This window comes from Penaeus monodon, chromosome 2 (assembly GCF_015228065.2).
Source record: "Penaeus monodon isolate SGIC_2016 chromosome 2, NSTDA_Pmon_1, whole genome shotgun sequence".
In the NCBI taxonomy this organism is placed as follows: Eukaryota; Metazoa; Arthropoda; class Malacostraca; order Decapoda; family Penaeidae; genus Penaeus; species Penaeus monodon.
Window position 1 is genome coordinate 31867804 of NC_051387.1, and position 20000 is coordinate 31887803.

A 20000-nucleotide genomic window follows, 5' to 3' on the forward strand; every position below is an offset into this window, starting at 1 on the left:
CGTCGCATTGAAATACATTATAATTTCTGTTTTTTTTTTTTTTGTTTTTTTTTATACACTGTAAAGTACAATTATGGTGTTGGCAACACTCTTTGAAAGTTTCATAATGAAATCTGGTTCCTAAATTGTTTTTTATTAGCAAAATAGATAAAATATTGAAACCATAGGCAACCCCTATACACAGGTAATGCTTTTATATCGGTCATTGAATGAGAATCTATGTGATTTTTTGGCAGAACTGAATAATTATTTTGTGGATGCGTTTAGTATGTCTAGTACGGCTAGAACTTGAAGGCAGGACACATGCTCTCTGTGGTCTGTGGACCTCACTGGAAAGTAAGTATATCGTGACACTCATCTGCCTCATACTCCTTCACATCTGACAAAATATTATCTGCCCGCATTATGGGAAAGACGCAAAATCCCAATGAACATTCCAGAATATGGCATTTTTGTTCCAAGTATAAAAACACAGACAAACAAATCTTGGACTTCACTCTAGCGCAAGCTGTCACTGATTACAATGTCGGCTGCGTAGAAAACTAAGTAGGTGAGTTGCTTGGATCCACACTAAGCAAAATCATGGCCTCTCGCCTCCTGGAACGTGGCAGAAAAGGCGAGGTAGTCCAGCAGAAGAGGAAGAAAGGGAAGGAGGAGGAAGTAACTGAGGAAGGCTGGTGCCTTTTAAATGGTGCTCCAGGACCATTAAAATCCTCTCCTGTAAAACTTATTTTTTTACATTCAAAAGGCTACAACTTTCTCAATTCTTAACCAATTTGAGTGATTCTTTTTTTGTTACAAAGAATAAATTTGTCTTTATTTTTGCTATTATTTGAAATAAATATATTTAGTTTCAAACATTTTTCACTGCCCTTTTTCCCTCTAAATTACCAGGATATCAGAATAATTGTAAGTAAAAAATATCTACATTGAGATGCCGTGTGATAAGTGAAAGCAGGATAATAGCACAAGTTCTACAATAGTTCCTCCTTCAAAAGAGACAAAAAACAAGCTGTCCTAAGAATATGACTCAATGGAGTAGGAGACTAAAGTAAAATATAAAATTTTCATGATTTTGGGATATTTTGAAAGGGATTGAAGTAATTTATTCAGGCAGCACATGAATGAAACTTCATTATAAAAGTGATTTTTATATAGGTTAACCAAAGCAGTAGATTGCATTTGTATTTTCTACATGGGAGTAAATAGACGATGGTCCCTTAAGATATATATATATATATGGAGTAGTTTGTATTGGATAATGGTTACTGCACTAATAAATTTATCTTTAAGATCTAGGCAGTACATTGGAAGATCATATGTTAGTGAAAGTACATTTTCTATCCATTTATTTTTTTGGAACTGAGCAGAAAGTATTTTCTACATGCATGTTTTCATTTTTTCAGCCATGGGATTGGCAGGATGGTTGGTGCTGGCAGCAGCACTTCTTCTGGGCTCATTCGGTATCAAAGCATGCCTAGCTTTAATGCTTTCAGCTATCATATTTTGTGGGGGGTAAGTATAGAAGAAATGTAATAATGAAGCAGATATGTAGTATTTGTGAGGACATTTTTTTAGAAAGTGAATGTCATTAGCAAGGTCTTCCAACAATTTTTTTTACAAACAAGTAGATGATAATCATGATAACTACAGATTTAGATCTAGTCCAGGAATTATATTGTTTTCTTGATATGCATATAATGGCAAGACTGATGTTGTACACCTTATCCATTTCCTGCATGTTCAGATGGCTGGTAGCAGTGCGATGGTGCTGCTTAATAGAGAGTGAGCAGATGTGGCTTAACATCCATAGATCACACCTCCCCTTACCCCCTTATCAACATGAAAAGGCAAGTTATTAATTATTTTCTGAAACCTCCATTACATATTTATGAATATTAATGTTCTTTATAACATAAATGTACTTTATGAGGTTGTCTCCTTCGAAGAACTGTTAGTCATTTAGTTTGAATAATTAAAAACAAACCCAAGAGTTCATGTTGAGACTGAAAATACTTTGTGTAGGAAGTGATCTGCACAATTTTTCCTTTAGGACAAAAAAAATATCTCATACCTCAAAATATCAATCAAATCAACAGATATGCCTACAGAATGGCATGATCTCCTAGAACAATTTTATTAGGATTTTTACATTATAGCTTTTGTAAAAATATTCCTTCAATATTTTCAGAAGGAGCTTATATATTGTTTACATTCTTCTGTTACTTTTAAACTGGTCCACAAAGAAATTTTGGAGAGGCCTTTGTAGCAAAAATGACAAAAAGAGGTTAAAACATGCAGATACATTCAAACATGAACATACATACTTATACACATCTACATTTACAATTATACATATATTCATATACATATACATATGCATTCAGACATAAATTCACATAAACATAAATAACACACACACACACACACACACACACACACACACACACACACACACACACACACACACACACACATACACAATATATATATTATATTATATTTAATATATTTTATATATAATATATAATATATATATATCTATATATATATATTATATATTTATATATATATATATAATATATATATATGATATATAATATATATATATATATATATATATATATATATATATAAAGATATGTGTGTGTATTTGTGTATATATATATATCTATATAATATATATATATATATATTATATATAATATAATTAAATATTAATTATTATATAATAAATTATATTATAATAAAAATATATATAATCTAAATAATAATATATATATAAATAATATAAATATATTATTATATAATATTATATATAATTATATAATATATATATATTTATATTAAAATATTAAATATATTATATATATATATATATATATATAATATATTATATTAATATATATATAATATTATATATATATATATATATATATTATATTATTATTATATATATAATATATATATATAATTTATATTTATTATATTATATATATTAAATTTATATATTTATATAATATAATTATATATTATATATTATATATATATAATATATATATATATATAATAATATATATAATATATATATAATATCTATATAATATTAATATATATATATATATATATATATATATATATTATAATATATATATATATATATATATATATATATAATATATCTATATATTATATATAATATATATTTATATATATATATATATATATATATATATATAATATATATATATATATATATATATATATATATGATATAAATATATAAACCTCTTTTTGCTTTAAAAATTATATCTATTTAGCCTTTTTCATTAGCTGGCTTTGAAAGTCAATTGTAATTGATATATCATTTTTTGTTAGTTGTTTGTTTCTACTATATGATACTCTAATCTGTATTAGGATTCTAAATTGAAAATAAGGTAGCTATAACCTTCATATATAGGGAACTACAGCCATGGATGAGTTGTAATCTAATATGAGTATCCAGGTAATGAAAACAGTTTAGCTTGGAGTCTTTCAGTTGTAGACCGCAAAAAATAACATTACTGGAGGTATGATCCTACATTCTTTATGCAGACATGAAAGCAGTTAATACATTTAGGTATGGTAAGTAATAAATCACTGATGTTGCAATCTTAATGTATCATTTATCCAGGCATCAGATGGTGAAATCATATTGTCCGAGGTAGGTATATTGGAATAGTGGCCACAACTTGTGATCAGCTGATGTCAGGGACCTCACCTTATCATTCACTATGTGTCAGCACATTGGCAGTATGATAGGAATTCCTGTAGGAGTATTAAACTAAGAAAGAATATGCAGAATGTACAGTTTTTAGTAGTTAACCTTCATATAAGCATTTGATTAGCCCCTAAAGATTACAATACCTCAGTTTCACCTTGATGGCAAGCTTGAAATTACAATAAGATCTTATCTTTCATCAAGACCAGTGTTAATCTTTAATGTTTATAGGAACTCAAAGTTGAAAAAAAACATATATATCACTGGCATAGAAAATATAGAATTATGAGAATGGGGGTGCATGCACCATACACTATAGAGATTCTTATTTTATATTTGATACATCATCCTCTTGCAAAATGAAGTAGGAGCAATACCAGGAGGCACTGACACAAATATCTCAGGGAGAGGAAGGAGTATAAGGGTGAATGGTGGATTTAGAGATGTATAGTTGGAAGCACTTCCTCACGCTCACTACCTCCCAGTGGCAGTAAGAAAAAAGGATAAAAGAAAACACCCTGCTAGGTTGTAAGAGTTTATGCTCAGTTAACTTGTTACTACCCGCTCACATGTATAGCCATCATAACAAACTGCTTGATCCACTGGGACCAGCTATATGCATGGCAACAGATTAGAGCACACTGGGCGTGAAGTTCAGCTACATGTAGCGGACTCCCACACCCAGTGGCTGGACGGTTACCACAGATGACTGGAGTCTATGATGCCGAGAGATTTAAAATTCCGTCACTGAGGGATTAAGTTAGCTCAGACTGAACATGAAAATGTCTAAGTATATTCAGTAGTGTGTCCTCAGACTTAAGGAGTTAAAGTCTTAGTTTCATTAAGAGCTTCAAAAATACCATACATAGTCATTTGCACTTCAAGCATGTTGTTAAAATTCTCTGGAGCATTGTGTTAGTGCCACTGACTATGTAGTGTTACACTTCCTTGTTGATGTTATTTAGTAGAAATGTATTTATTTAGCAATTTTTTAATGTCAGGATAAAATAATGTAAAACCAATACTCACCTTTTCAGGACATGAGATTACAGCCACTATGATTAGAAAAATAATCACCAAAAATTGTTCTCACTAGGAATTACTGCAACTGATAGAACCATATTCATCAGTGTGCCACCTGCAAAGTGACTTCTTGTTTTTACAGTTTATATATAATAGTAACACAGGTATACTAAAACTGTGCATTCACAAATAGATATTGGTTCACCAATGAAATATGCACAGAGTAATTAATATGGTGTATATCAGGGCACATATTATAATACATTAATGGTATTTATTGTTGAATCATAAGAGTGTACTTTCATTATATAAACTACTTTATTATGTTCTGGTTTAGATACAGATGTATTCACAGCTGTCTTTCTTCAGGTGAGCAGCAGCATCCAGCAGAGTAGCACCATTGAAAGACAAGATCGTCGTGTAACTGGCTCAAGCCTCATTGATGAACAGTTGCATGGAGTGGTGACATTAGTTGTACGAGACTTTGTTTTTACATGGTACAATCAACTCACTCATCACCAAGCTTTTATTACTCACCTCCACCGAACAGTCCAACATGCTATGGTGGTTTTCTCTAACAGGTACTTGATAATCATATAAATTAGCCACATCATAAAAAACAAAGCTTGTCTGTTATTAAAAAAATGAAAATTTACAGAAAATATCTCTTTTAAACTTGTGCACATTGTCAGAATTTTTTAGATAATTAACCTTCTTTCTGATTCAGATGCAAGAACATGGATTGGGTTGGTTATTTAACAACACGTCTGGTAGATGATATTGCTTGTCATCTTCGACTGTTTCGAGAAGCTAGGTCAGCAAGTCGAGGGAAAGCGACCAGTGAAGAGTTAATAGATCATTTCTTTGATCAGGAGGCTGAGAAAGAGAAGGATATTTGCCGTGATGAAGTGTGCCTGAAGCCAGACACAGAGAAAGGTTAAATATTTTTCATTTGCAGGGTATTAGAGTGTTTTCCTCAGAGCTTTAGTCTGGGTATAGGAATCATAGCCACCTGTTTGGTCTTCAACCAATGCAAGGAAATGTCAGTTATTGAAAAGTCTATTTGTACATTTTCTGGTCCCTAAACTGATCTCTACATAAGCCCCTTTAAAGAAGTAATATAAATATTTATGCACATTAACATATTGTCTTTGCTTGTTTATTGATAATTTGGTAGATGAATATATAGGTATATAGATCAATGTAGATGTATATAGATATAGATATAAATATATATTTATATATTTACATGTATAATATTTATATATATATATATATATATATATATATATATATAAACATATATAAACATATAAGTATATATAAATATTATGTATACACACTCGCACACACACACACACACACACACACACACACACACACACACACACACACACACACACACACACACACACACAACAACAACAACAACACACACACACACACACACAACACACACACAATATATATATATATATATATATATATATATATACTATATATATATAATAATATATAATATATATATGTACACACACACACACACACACACACACACACACACACACACAACACACACCCACACACACACACACACACACACACACACACACACACACACACACACACATATGCATACATACATGCATACATACATGCATACATATATATATATATATATATATATGTATATATATATATATATATATTATATAATATATATATACGTGTGTGTGTGTGTGTGTGTGTGTGTGTGATATATATATTATATATATATATATATATATATATATATTATATATATATATATATATATATATATATATATATATATATTATATATATATATTATTATTTATATGTTGTGTTGTGTGTGTGTGTTTGTGTGCGCGGTGTATGCATATATACATATATATATATCCCCACACATAAACTCATATTTACAGCCTTGTTCAAGATTCTTAGAAACTGCTGGTGGCAATTGACAGTGCACAATACTTTGTTTACTTGGCTAGCCATGTGTTAAATATTAGGAAAGATTGTGAATATTTTTGTCATTTTTCAGTTTCATTTTACTTGATTAACAATTATTTATTTATTTATTTTTTTTTTTTTTTTACCATACAACTTTTAATTTGATATTAAGATGTCCAAGGTCATCATTGAAAATAAGAATAGCAACAAGTTACCAAGGAATAGAAAATTAATCCCCTGTCACCACAATGACCACTGTAATTCATAGCATTTTCTGCTGCCACCCAGTGGAAAGGGGATATCCCCATGGTGCTGGATGGACTTCAAAATTGCCATGACGTGTAGCAGGCACCTACCAGTAAGGGATTAACCCATTGCCACTGGAGATGCATTGTACATACATTCTTTGTCCAATGTGAGTTTATTTTTAGTTGTATATACACATAGATGGCTCCACAAGTTCTTAGTCATCAATGAGACAGTTGCTAATTTAATTGTCACCTGTTTATGCTTTTCCTTGTTGTTGTTGTTTTTTTCTTAACACTAGCAATTTTATGTCAGTAATAATAATGACAGCAATGATATTAATAACATTTTTTAAAAATCTATATATAAACTGAAAAGAAGATTTCACATGACATAATTAATGTATGTCTATTAATTGACTCCTTGGTGGTTTTGTACTTATAGAACCATCTATGTGTAAATGTATTTCACAGAACAATAGTACAGTGAACATTACATGATCCTGGAGGCACTGTGTTGAGTATTATGAAACCGATGCTACCGGGGAGGGCATTTAAGACATGCTGTGCCCACAGTAAGTTTAGTTTACTAATTCTATTTATACATAGATGGATCCACAAGTGCTTATTCACCATTTAGGCAATCATTAGTCTGACTTATCTCACCTGTTTAAATATTTCTTTGATTTTGGGGAAATATTTTATCTGTTTTATATTGTTATTAGTATTCTTAATGACACTAATAATAATGTTAACAGTGTCAATATTAGTAGCATTAATAAAATCACAAAAACTCAAGGAATGGGAAAATCAGATGAGGGCACAAAGGATATTAATTAACTCTCTGGTGACTGAGCACTTTTGAAGCCATCTGGCTGTAGATACATTTCACAAAACAACACCACAGTTGTACTTTGGTGGCATTGGGTTAACCCACTGGCACAGGGTTCATGTACTGTCCATTGTAGTTTTGTTCTGGGAATTTTGTTTACACATAGATGGTTCCACAAGTGCTTAGTCATCAAGGCCCTGTGTGACTTGAAATTTTAGATTTTTTTTCTTGTAAACAGGGGATAAAGGTAGGACTAGTAATTCACTCCTTGGAGCCTAATCTCTTGTGAAGCCATGTAAACAAATTAATAAACTTAAATCACTGAACGTGGCATGTATGTACATGCCATCCTGGTATTAATGGGTTAAGAGGCTGTAAATCTTTTCAAAAACTTCATGCTTTTGCATAGTTATAAATGGACAGTTTACATTATAACATTATGTTAAGAAATATATAATCCTCAGGAAATTCATCAAGGATCATCAAAAAATGAACAGGTAATATTCTAATGATACTGATTTAATATAACATGAAGTCACATTATTTGAATTAGTATTGAGCATAATATGGTTAAGTGAAAGCCTTGGAAAGGACTGTAGTACAAACATGTAAAATCTAAATTAGAGGAACTGTCTAAGGCGGGAACTTGACTTGCATCAATTCAGTAACATAAATAATGATGGCAAGAGGGAGATGAGGGCACAAATTTGGCTATACCTAGAAGTGGAGTTTGTCAGAGTTGATCCAAATAGATCCTTAGATGACTTAGATGCTCATGGAAGAATTGGAGCAGGTGAAACAAAGAATCAGAAGAGTCTTAGTGTGTAAGCAATGATGAAAGAAAGAGTCACTAACTGCAACATGCAAAGGTCAGCAGCAAAAGAAAAGCTACTCATAAATGACAGATGGAATAACTTTTTGAAAAGAGTTAGTTGTGTAATGACCATGGAGGAAGGGTATCCTACCCAACCAGACAATGATGTATCAGATCAAGGAAATGCTCATCCAGAATCACACAGACATAATGTAGATAATCAAATATTGCTACTAATTGAACAAAGGTAATCAGAGGGTTGAGCAAACACAAATGAAAACCATGATAGAAATAGAGCTTATCCTCAATTCATTAATGAAATATTACATTTCATCCAGGATCACTGGTACTGTCAGAGAGTGTAAGGATGAACCGGACCTGTTTAAAGATCAATCCCTTGCCTGTTGTTGTTGTGGGGGGCTTAGGAGATGAGGACTGGGACCCAATGCTGGGCCTCAGCCCTCGAGTCAACTAATTTTGCACGGTCTTTTTTCCCCTCATGCTTTTTCGTTTTCATCCCTTCCCCACTTTCTCTATAGAGACCACTTTCCAGTTCTCCTTTCTCCTACTTCATATGTACCACTTCCTAACTTTCCACGCTGGTGCTTTGATAGAGCTGACTGCATACTTTCACTTCACTCTCTGCTATTCCTCCCCCCCACCCCTTCTCATCCATTTCAGATATTATCCAATATATGGTGGAATTCTGATTGCACTAAAGCACTTAGCTTAAAACGTGCAGTCTAGAACAGTTACCACTATAAACGAGGCACCCCTAGTCAACTATCAGCCCTTATCTCCTTTAAAAGATGATCCACCTGTCCTTGTCGTACAATCCGGAACAGTAAAACAAATAGCTCGCGAAATTATGTTTCCTCAATTACATCTTAACTGTTTGGCACTGGATCCATAAATTATCAGGCAAACATCCCCCCATCCTCCATATTCAAGATACTCTCATCTCTGATCCTCTTCAAGTTGGTAATGAACTAGTTGATTATTTCAGCCAGGTCAGTAGTGGTTCTCACCATTCTCCACACTTCTCTCCTGTTTAAACCATCAGGTAATGCACCCCCATCATACTCACCCAATCCTCTGGTGAGTCCAATAATGCTCCTTTTTCTTCATCTGAACTCCATACTGCTTACAGTCATGCTGCAACACTCATGAAGGTACTGACGGCATTCACTACCGTATGCTCCGAGACCTTCCATCTTCCTCTCTATCCTTTCTATTAACTATTTTCAACCAAATATGAATGTCAGGAAATTTTCCTTCTCATTGGCAAGAAGCTCTTACCCTCCCCTTCTTGAAATCCAAAATTAGGCACCTTCCCACAAGATTACTGCCCCATTGCTCTAACTAGCTGCTTGTGCAAACTACTAGAGCGAATGGTTAACTTACGCTTAATGTGGTATCTTGGATCTCACAATCTTCTCTCTCCTTCCCAGTTTGGTTTCCGCCCTGCCCAAAGTACAGCTGACCCCCTTGCTCACTTCGAGACACAGATTACAAGTGCATTTGCACACCATGAATCCGTATTAGCCATATTCTTGACCTAGAAAATGTATATTATACTACATATTCTCCAAAAATTGTCATCCCTACACATATGTGGAAACATAGGTGTCTTTATAAAGTCTTTCCTTTCCAAACGCATTTTCCAGGTCAAAATTGCCTCTTCAACATCATCATCATTTCCTCAGTTCAAAGGTAGTGTGCTCAGCACCATTTTATTCCTTCTTGTCATTAATGACGTTTTCTCAGTTTTAGCACTAGGAGCCCAAGCATCACTATATATTGATGATTTAACCATCTTTGCCTCTGGCACATCCATGCCAGTTCCTTCAGTTTGCAATATCAGCAGTATCTTCCTGGGCAACTAACCATGGGTTCCGCTTTTCTACCTCCAAATCTTTCTCCATCCTTTTCTCTTGCACACATGTAGGTCCCCAACCTCCACTCTTCTTATATGGCACTCCACTCCAGGACCTTTCCTCTGGCAAATTCCTTGGCGTTATTTTCTAAATTGTCCTGGCAAAACAATATCTTTTACATTAAAGAAAGAGCTCGCCACTGCCTCTGAATCGTACAAACTCTTTCCCATATATCCTGGGGCTCAGATCGCAAAACTCTGCTCCATCTTCATGTTACCTTGATCATCTCCACTCTTGATTATGGATGCCATATCTACTCCTTGTTCATCTTGATATAATCCACCAGTGCGGTCTTCACTTAATCCTAGGCGCCTTCCACTCCTCTCCAGTTGAGAGCCTGTTCACTGAATCAGGCATGCCATCTCTCTCTCGACACGTACTCTTCTCTCTCTCCAATGCTGTGCTCAATTCCACCAACTTCCCCTCACTAATCTAACTATCCCATGATCCCTACTTCCCATCTTTGCTTCTTCTTCATGTTTATCTACTCCTTTTGCATGGATACTCCTTTTCCCCATCTCCGACGTCTTCCATTCTCTGTCCAATCTGTCTCTCCATGGCTTATACCTTACCCCCATATTTGCTCCTCTGTTTTCCCTGACCCACCAAAATCAGATATCCCCCCTCCTGTCCTTCTTACCCATTTCCTTGAACAGATCTCCATTCATTCCTCCAGTATTCATGTTTACACAGATGGTTCTAAATCCACCTCCAGTGCTGGTTTTGCAGTAACCTTCCCAACTCGCACCTTCAAATACCCCCTCCCTCCTGAATCCAGTGTCTTACTACAGAACTGTACACACTCCTTTTTGCCTTAAAACACATATACTAACTCCCTTCTTCCTCTTTCACTATTTTTACTGACTCCATAACTTATTAACTCTCATAAAGCCAGTGCACTCAACCAACCCCCTTGTCTGTAAGATCCAGAACAGGTTGTTTTGCTGGCAATGAACAGGCAGACACTCTAGCATGCTACGCCGCTATGTCCACATCACACCAACCACGTGTCTCACGTATTCCAGCCACAAATTATTACCCCCACTTTAAGACCTTGTATAACCGATGACAATCTCTCTGGTCAAGTATCTGCACTAATAAATTACATACTATAAAACTATCAATCTCCTCCTGGTCAGCTCCATTTCATCGGAACAGACATTGGGAGACGGCTCTCGCCCGCTTATGTATTGGCCACACCTGACTAACACACTCCTATCTGATGTCACATTCTGATCCACCCTTATGTTCCCTATGTAATGTCCCTCTTTCAGTTCCACACATTCTGTTGTCCTGTCCATGCCCGTACCTCTGCTTTCCTTCTAGATGCCATGGAAACTATTCTCCTCCATTAATTCCAAAGAAAGCCCAGCCAAAGGCACAAAGCAGAAGGTTGAAAAGCAGACCCATTGATGAACCAGAGTTTGTCAAACCATTTCTCCTCACTTTTGACAATGAGGACCTAGTTTATCAAGGTACACCATCACTGTGTGTGAGAGAGTGAGATGAGGATACTGTGTGAGTGAGTGCAAGCAAAACCAGCAAAGTAACAACACAAATTAGAAGAGATGTTAGACTCAATATGTGAGAGGTCACAGCGTGTCAGTCATTCCTCAGACTTAGTATAAGGGAGCCTCTGCCAGTAACTTCTTTTTGTATCTAAATGGTCTAGTGTTGGCTCCTCTCCCTGCTTGTAGCTCCAGGTCTAATCTAATTGTTCTTACATCACAGAAATAATATGTATATAATGGACAGTTTACAGTTTTAAATTTTGGATTTAAGATTATATTGCAACATATCTGTAATGTGTGTATATTGACTGTTGCAATGAATAAAGCATCAGTTTATGTTGCAAGAAATCAGTGTCATTCGAATGAGAACTGTTCACTTTCTTACAAATTGTTTTGTATGCTGAAGATAATGTTTTTAAATAATAGCATCAAAAGCTAATGAAAATAATTTTTTAATTTTGAAGCTTTTCTTGGCTTGTATTTCTCAAAATATTGTACAGAATTTTGCCAATTATTAATTTTCTTAGTTTAAAAGACCTGTTACTCTATTTTATTACCTGTCATTTGATAATCAAAGAAAAGAAGTTTTAGAAAATATGTTCAGTTTAATGCATTGTTAAAGTTAGTTTTCTTCTTCTTCTTCTTCTTCTTCTTCTTATTCTTATTCTTATTCTTATTCTTATTCTTCTAATGTTATTTAAGTAAACAAATGGTCTTTAGTTGCTACATGTATCCAGCAATCTCTAACTTTGAATATGTTTTAATTATTTGTACATAATTTTAGGAACTAAGAATTAGTCAGCTTAGGGATTACAGTCCACTTTCTTAATAGTACTTACATACACATATATCACATTGCTTTAACTATTCATTGGATTTTGAATAGCTCTTAGACATAGGTAAAACTTCTCCAATAGCAACCTGTAAAAAATTGTCTTATTCACCATCCCTTAGAATATGATCTATTTTCAGTTGAGTAACAGGTGCATGTTACATTGCAACCATAACCAAATCTGTTATTCTTTCAGCAGACAGATCTTGAACACTTTAAAGGCTGTAGAGTTTATGAGATTATGTATACTAATAAGTGACCACTTTGATATTATAACATTTTAGGTTTTTCAGATTTACTAGAAAGGATTTGAATAATTCAGTTGGGGAATTTAGGTTTGATAAATTTTGGTGAATAATGCAAAAAAAATGCCATCCCAACATTTAAATAATTCATGCTAATTCTTTTGACTGTCATACAGACAGTTTTTTTCCATTTCATGTATTTTCTCTCTTACCTTTACAGACTATTTAAGCGATCTAGCGGAAATCATTTTGTATTACATCTTACCACCTGAGGACTTCTCAAATGCTCCGTTGTTGGCAGCGGTGGTGGAGATTTTGGTTTCCTCTGTCATACTCCCTGTTGTGACTCTTGTCTCTGACCCAGACTACATTAATCAGCTCATCATATGGGCTGTAAGTTGATCACATTATTTTCATAGATATTTATGTACTGCATGAAATTCTTAAGAGTAGTATCTAGTTGAAGGGAATCATGTTTTGCCATATTCATTTTTATGAAATTTTAACTCATTTCACTGGGAATGTGTGATGTCCATTGTCTATTTGTATTGTGAAATGTGTTAACATACAGCTGGTTCCACAAGTGCTCAACTACCAAGGGATCAATTAGTAGACCTACATGACCTAACTTTATTTCTCCTTAGCTTGAGTTTTCAGTTTCCCCCCCCTGCAATAACCTATTCATGACAGCATCCATAGAGTGCCATACACCCATCTTTTCAGTAATAAAACTTTACTTTTTTATATGACTGAAGTAACTTGGGGTTATATGTATAATAGGAAAGTGTCTTGGAAATATCCATTTATACATAGTAGGTGCTACTGAGGTCCAAACATTACATCTCACATGTGAGACAACCCATCAGATGAGCAAGAACAAAAGTATATCATACATGAAATGCTTGTGGGACATCCAGTAATCAAGGGTTATTATTGACATAATAATTATTTTAACCCATTGGATCCAGATGCTTTACTGCCATCACATGGCCCAGAATATGGGCATTAGGTTTACTTGAGTGGCCACTGTGATAGGTGTGCGGCTTGTAGACTGGGCGAACACATGAGTATGGTAAGAAGACTCCAGATGACTGTTTTGCTTGCATTGACTCTATGTCATATCTCGAGGTAGTCCATAGCTCAGTGTAGGAATAATAACAATAAGTAGCATTTTGTTATTTGTGTGTGTGGGTATGGGTGTGTGTGTGGGTGGGTGTTTTTTAATAGTCACTTTTCTGTAATACAACCTACACTTTTTTTACATCTTCATAATATTCAATTTTCTGTAATATACAGTTTTCTGTAATATACCCTGGAGCCAGTGATCTTCCAGTCATGGCTCACAGATAGTACATTCCACACTCATTTATTGATGGAAATGCAAAACCCCTACCTAAATGCCAAATGAGTCACCCTCCAAGAGCTTTGTGCACTTGTGGCAAACTATTCCCATCATCCCTGCCTTCAATCAAAATGCCAAAATGGTAAGTTTGCAGTACCCCAGCCCACAGATAAATTTTCCTGACTCAGGTTTACATTACCTGCCCCTCAAGCCAATTTTTTTCATGATGTGATGGTCACGTCACCTGGATCATAGGGGTTAATTTTATTGACAATACTAGTAGCAGTATAGAATATAAAGGAATATATCTGAAAACCAAGGAAACATTGAATAGATGAGTTAGGTAGGATTAATTCATTAGTGACTAAGTCATCTGTGCGAAAAGATAATTGATAAACTAAACTCACAGTGGACATGGGATGTACATATTCTCAGCAGCAGTGGGTTGATTTTCTCTAGAAAGTATTGCAGTATTTTAAAGTTACTAGCTGTCAAAAAAAAGCTTGAATTAACATTTGGAAAACATGAGTATTAGATTTATGACATGGTTTAAGAAAGCATTCCCTTTGGTTCTGTGATACTTCACTTTGTATGTCTAGTATTTTCATGTATGTGACTATATTGTAAAGCAAGGAGTTTCCATATATGCAGTTATTAACCTTTTGGCCAACAGGTTCAAATGCAGTTTTCATGAGTTCAGTGACCAGTTTGGTAGGAACTCAAAATTTGTCTCATTTAAATACCAGACTTGTCCTTGGTGTCCTGAAGGACCTGCCACAATAAGGTGGGATTAGAAACATAATCATTATATATATATATATATATATATATATATATATATATATATATATATATATATATATATATATATATATATATATATATATATATCCATCCATCCATCCATCCATCCCCCCCCCCCCCGGTAGGTTCATGTTTGAACCGCTATGGTCACAGCATGATACTTAATTGTAGTTTTCATGTTGTGATGTTGTTGGAGCGAGTATGTGGTAGGATCCCCAGTTCCTTTCCACGGAGAGTGCCGGTGTTACCTTTTAGGTAATCATTCTCTATTTTATCTGGGCTTGGGACCAGCACTTGACTTGGGCTGGCTTGCCCACCCAGTGGCTAGGTAGGCAATTGAGGTGAAGTTCCTTGCCCAAGGGAACAACGCGCTGGCCGGTGACTCGAACCCTCGAGCTCAGATTGCCGTCAGGACAGTCTTGAGTCCGATGTTCTAACCACTCAGCCACCACAGCCTTACATATATATATATATATATATATATATATATCTATATATATATATCTATATATATATATATATATATATTGTTGTAATGTCTATATAAAATTGAGCAAGTGAGAATCAATTTTATATAGACATTACAACAATTGAAGCTTTTAGTTTTTTTTATTTGGCCGTATACCAAAAGGGATATTACACTTTCCTTCACATGTGAGTTTTTTTGTTTTTTGTTTTTTTACATCTTCTTCTTCTTCTTTTCTTTATTCTTTATTCTTTATCAACCCTACAATGATGGTACCAGAATTCTCTAAGTGTCACTCATTTCAATGACTGGCCGGGGAGTCTGCTATGTGTAGCAGAACTTCCCGCTCAACTTGCTCTAGCTCGTTGTGAAGGCTATAGCCATACCTGTCAGGATGAATAGATACACATCGTTGTGTATGCTAAACAGCTGCCTCAGTTAGGCATAAAACTTTTGTTAGTTTTCCTTGACCAACAACAGGATTTGCTTCTGCTTTTTTCAAAATAATTTTTGTATGATCCAGCAGTCATAGTTTAGTTTCCACCTTTATACTCTTTATGTATCACCTTTATATCCTCCATGTATATGTTTATTTGCTCATACTTGCACATGTAAAAAGGAAGAAAACTGATATGGTGTATTATGAAGCACCCTTTTGAAATTTCTTTCTCTTTTTTCAGTGCACTGATATTCCAATTACAAGCGAGTTGTTTGTGAATGTCATAAAATCAACAAATAACATTGAAGAATTAGATGCAGTGAGAATGCTTGTCACAAAAGAAATGGCAAATTTGGTGAGTATTGCCAAGCATTTTAGTGAGGCTTAGGAATTTTGTGATGATACATAAAGTGATCAATGACATGGCTGTATTTCTGTTCTGTCAGCCTGGCTTTAGATGTATATGCCTTTCAGTTTCACAAGAAAAAGAAAAAAATGAGTACAATAATGATAATAAATCCTTCATAGAGATCAAGAGATTCAGGTGGGCGTGATGAAGGTAATGAAGTCAAGCAGCAACTAAGCAGTCTGGATTTTATTCGCCGCGTCATAGATAACCGCATTAACAGAATAGATAAAGGCACAGAAACTGATTCTATGGGTAAGTTTTGGCTTCTGGCACCTTTGACATCCCAGTGATCATATTGCATAAATTGATAAAGTTCCAAGGGACTTAGAGTAGAATTAGAAATAAGTATTTCATATTTTTCTGCACAGGTTTGCCAGTGAGCCTAGACTACAGGCAACTGGCCCGAGGAAAACTATTCCAGCTGCCCTTGGAAGCCATCCTGAAAAATAGTCTCACATTGGATCACTTTCTAAACTACATGGCTTCCGTAAATTCTCAACATTACATTAATCTTTATCTCAATGTAGAGTGTAAGTTTTGAATTAGTACAGTTATTTCAGTGTTATGATACTCAAATTGTATGATTATATGTTACTCTTTTTACACCGTTTTCCTGTATTGAAGTAATATTTGGAAAAGTAGTTTCCTTAGAGCTGCAATAATTACTCATTTAAAATTGATATTCTAATGATATTGATTTAACCCTTTGCCGACGGGTGGCATGTACGCACATGCCATGGCATGGCTGGACTATCTGCCGGGGGCATGTACGTACATGCCATGGTGTATGTATGGAATGCCATGAGGTTTTTTTTGTTACAATCACAGCAAAATATTATTTTTCTGCCACTGAAAGTGTGATTAAGTCGTTTTTAACACTTTCTCATTTTTACTATACAAAAAAAAAAATACAACAAACGTGAAGCCACACTGCTTATTTTATTCAGACTATAGAGCGAATAATGATCAACTATGGAGTCTATATAACAACAAAAATATCCTTCAGTCTTGATTTATCAGGAAGTATGGCAAGTAGAGACTTTAGAAAATAATGATAACTGAAAATACAACATATGCTCGTAGTATTACGAAGAAACGGCAAGGGATGCTGGTATTTGGCGTGAGCGGTCGCGCATGCTAGGGCGACGATATAAGCCACTATGAATGCTACCCGTCGGGAAAGGGTTAATATTATCTAGAATCCCCAAATTTGTATTTGTAGATTTATTTATTTATTTATTTATTTTTTTTTTTTTTTTTTTTTTTTTTTTTTTTTTTTTTTTTTTTTTTTTTTCCTCTCTCTCTCTCTCTCTCTCTCTCCTTATTCACAAAGTCCCATACTCTGACATTTCTTATTTTCATATGAAACATATCAGCCCATTTTGCAACAATTCTTTTTCTCTTCTTTTCTCTCTTTTCTTTCTTTCTTTAATCTCTTGGTTTTGGGTGACATGACCATCATGTCATGAAAAAATTATTGGCTGAGGGCTTGGGATAGGAATATGCTGTCATACAAAAATTTGACTGAAGGCCGAGATGATTAGAATCCAGCATCATAAAATTTCTGCTGAATGCCAGGATGACGGGAATTTAGGGGGATTTAGGAAGTGACTTTAGCAATATTTCCATTGGTAAACAAGGGTGGAATGTACCATCTGTGAGCCACTGACTGGAAGAGCACTGGCTCCAGGGTATATAACAGAAAATTGAATATTATGATGTAAAAAAAAATTACACTTGTTAGCACATTGTTACTTATATGGAGTCTGTGCAAGAAAAAAACGTTTATTTCCATCTTAATACTGCATATCAAATGACTGATACAGACCTTGGAATGGTAAAAAAGCAAAAATACTTATGCAGAAAAATAGATAATAGCATTGCAAAGTGGAGGGAAGGAGTAATGGCACTGCATACAAGTGTTTGTTTGACCCAGGCCTACAAGCCACACCCAGGACTGTCATCACTCATGTAAACCTAATGCCCAGATTTAGGGCCCCCTTTGGGTAGTGTGGCACCCAGATACAATGGGTTAAAAGTATTAGAGTGTTATCTAATGACACTTATTTTTAGAAATATTTTATTGAAACTAATATTACTTAAGCCATGTGCATACCATAGCCACTATCAGCAGCTCTCTCTCTCTCTCTCTCTCTCTCTCTCTCTCTCTCTCTCTCTCTCTCTCTCTCTCTCTCTCTCTCTCTCTCTCTCTCTCTCTCTCTCTCTCTCTCTCTCTCTCTCTCTCTCTCTCCTTTCCTTTCCTTTTTCTTTTCTTATATTGCTATATGTATTGTTAATGATAATGTCAATGATAATAACAGCACTAGAAGTAATAACATTAGAAATAAAAAAAAAATCTCAAAAACAAAAGAAAAGGGAATATTAGGTGTCATATAGGCCTACTAATTGACTCCTTGGTGGCTGAGCTCTTGTGGAGCCATCTTTGTGTAAAAACATAAAATTTAACATAAAATTACATGTTCCCATCAGCAATTGATTATAATGTAAGATCCCTTCACACACACTTCAGTAACATACTTTGATCATACCAGGTTGGCGAGCAACAGTTGGTGAGAGGCTTTGCTCACTGGAGTTGGAGAGGTTACAACATCTGGAAGAATCCGAAGCACAAGGTTCAGGAATGACAATGCCAGATCTCTGTCATGATCATTTTTCTGCTCACGACTTGTCATCTCACAAAGAAGAGGCAGAAATTATTTATGAACAATATTTGTCTGAAAAGGTAGGTTATCATCTTCCTGTAATGTATTTATGTATTTTGTACATAAAGATATTTATTGATTATTCATTTATTGGTGAAATGGTGTATAAATTTTGTTTCATTTTTGGAAATTAGGCTAGTCCAAGAGTACAAATGGATGATAGCATTGTCAAGAGATTGATCCTGAGAATGCGTTCAGAGAAGGTATCAGAATCTTGGTTTGATGAGGTTCAAGCAGCTCTGTTCACAATCCTACAGGATACAGAATTATTTCTACCAGCATTTAGGAGGTAAGGATAGATATTTTGTGTTGACATGGTGATTGCAAGTGTGGTTAAACTTTTATTGAAATTCGGAATTAGTCATTAAAACATAATAATTCAACTGTTATTTTTATGATTAACATAAAACATACTAAAATGGCTGTTGATTTTCAGGATGATTATATGCAGTTGAGCTTTTACATTTTTATTCACTTATATGATACATAGTGAATAAAACTAGAAACATCTGGCTTTATTCACAATAGCAAATGCATAACAATTGAGGTGTAATGTGATTTCTTCTGCCCTGTGTCATATATGTTCATAAATTAGAATATATGTTCTGAATTTTGATCCATGTTTTTCTTCAGATCAGTAATTT

General features: G+C 34.3%; 1 protein-coding gene across 2 annotated transcripts in view; it reads left to right on the plus strand.

Annotated features, from left to right (window-relative positions):
* The window catches only part of LOC119582276 (sorting nexin-13-like), a 38951-nt gene that overhangs the window by 2333 nt on the left and 16618 nt on the right, over nt 1-20000 (plus strand). For both annotated transcript variants that reach the window (XM_037930497.1, XM_037930504.1), the window contains exons 2-11: nt 1407-1515; nt 1748-1850; nt 5153-5364; nt 5511-5719; nt 13394-13566; nt 16466-16579; nt 16753-16885; nt 17002-17163; nt 19186-19376; nt 19491-19645. In XM_037930497.1, the coding sequence (XP_037786425.1) occupies nt 1409-1515; nt 1748-1850; nt 5153-5364; nt 5511-5719; nt 13394-13566; nt 16466-16579; nt 16753-16885; nt 17002-17163; nt 19186-19376; nt 19491-19645 (1559 nt within the window). In that variant the 5' untranslated portion in view covers nt 1407-1408. The remainder of the gene's footprint in view (nt 1-1406; nt 1516-1747; nt 1851-5152; nt 5365-5510; nt 5720-13393; nt 13567-16465; nt 16580-16752; nt 16886-17001; nt 17164-19185; nt 19377-19490; nt 19646-20000) is intronic.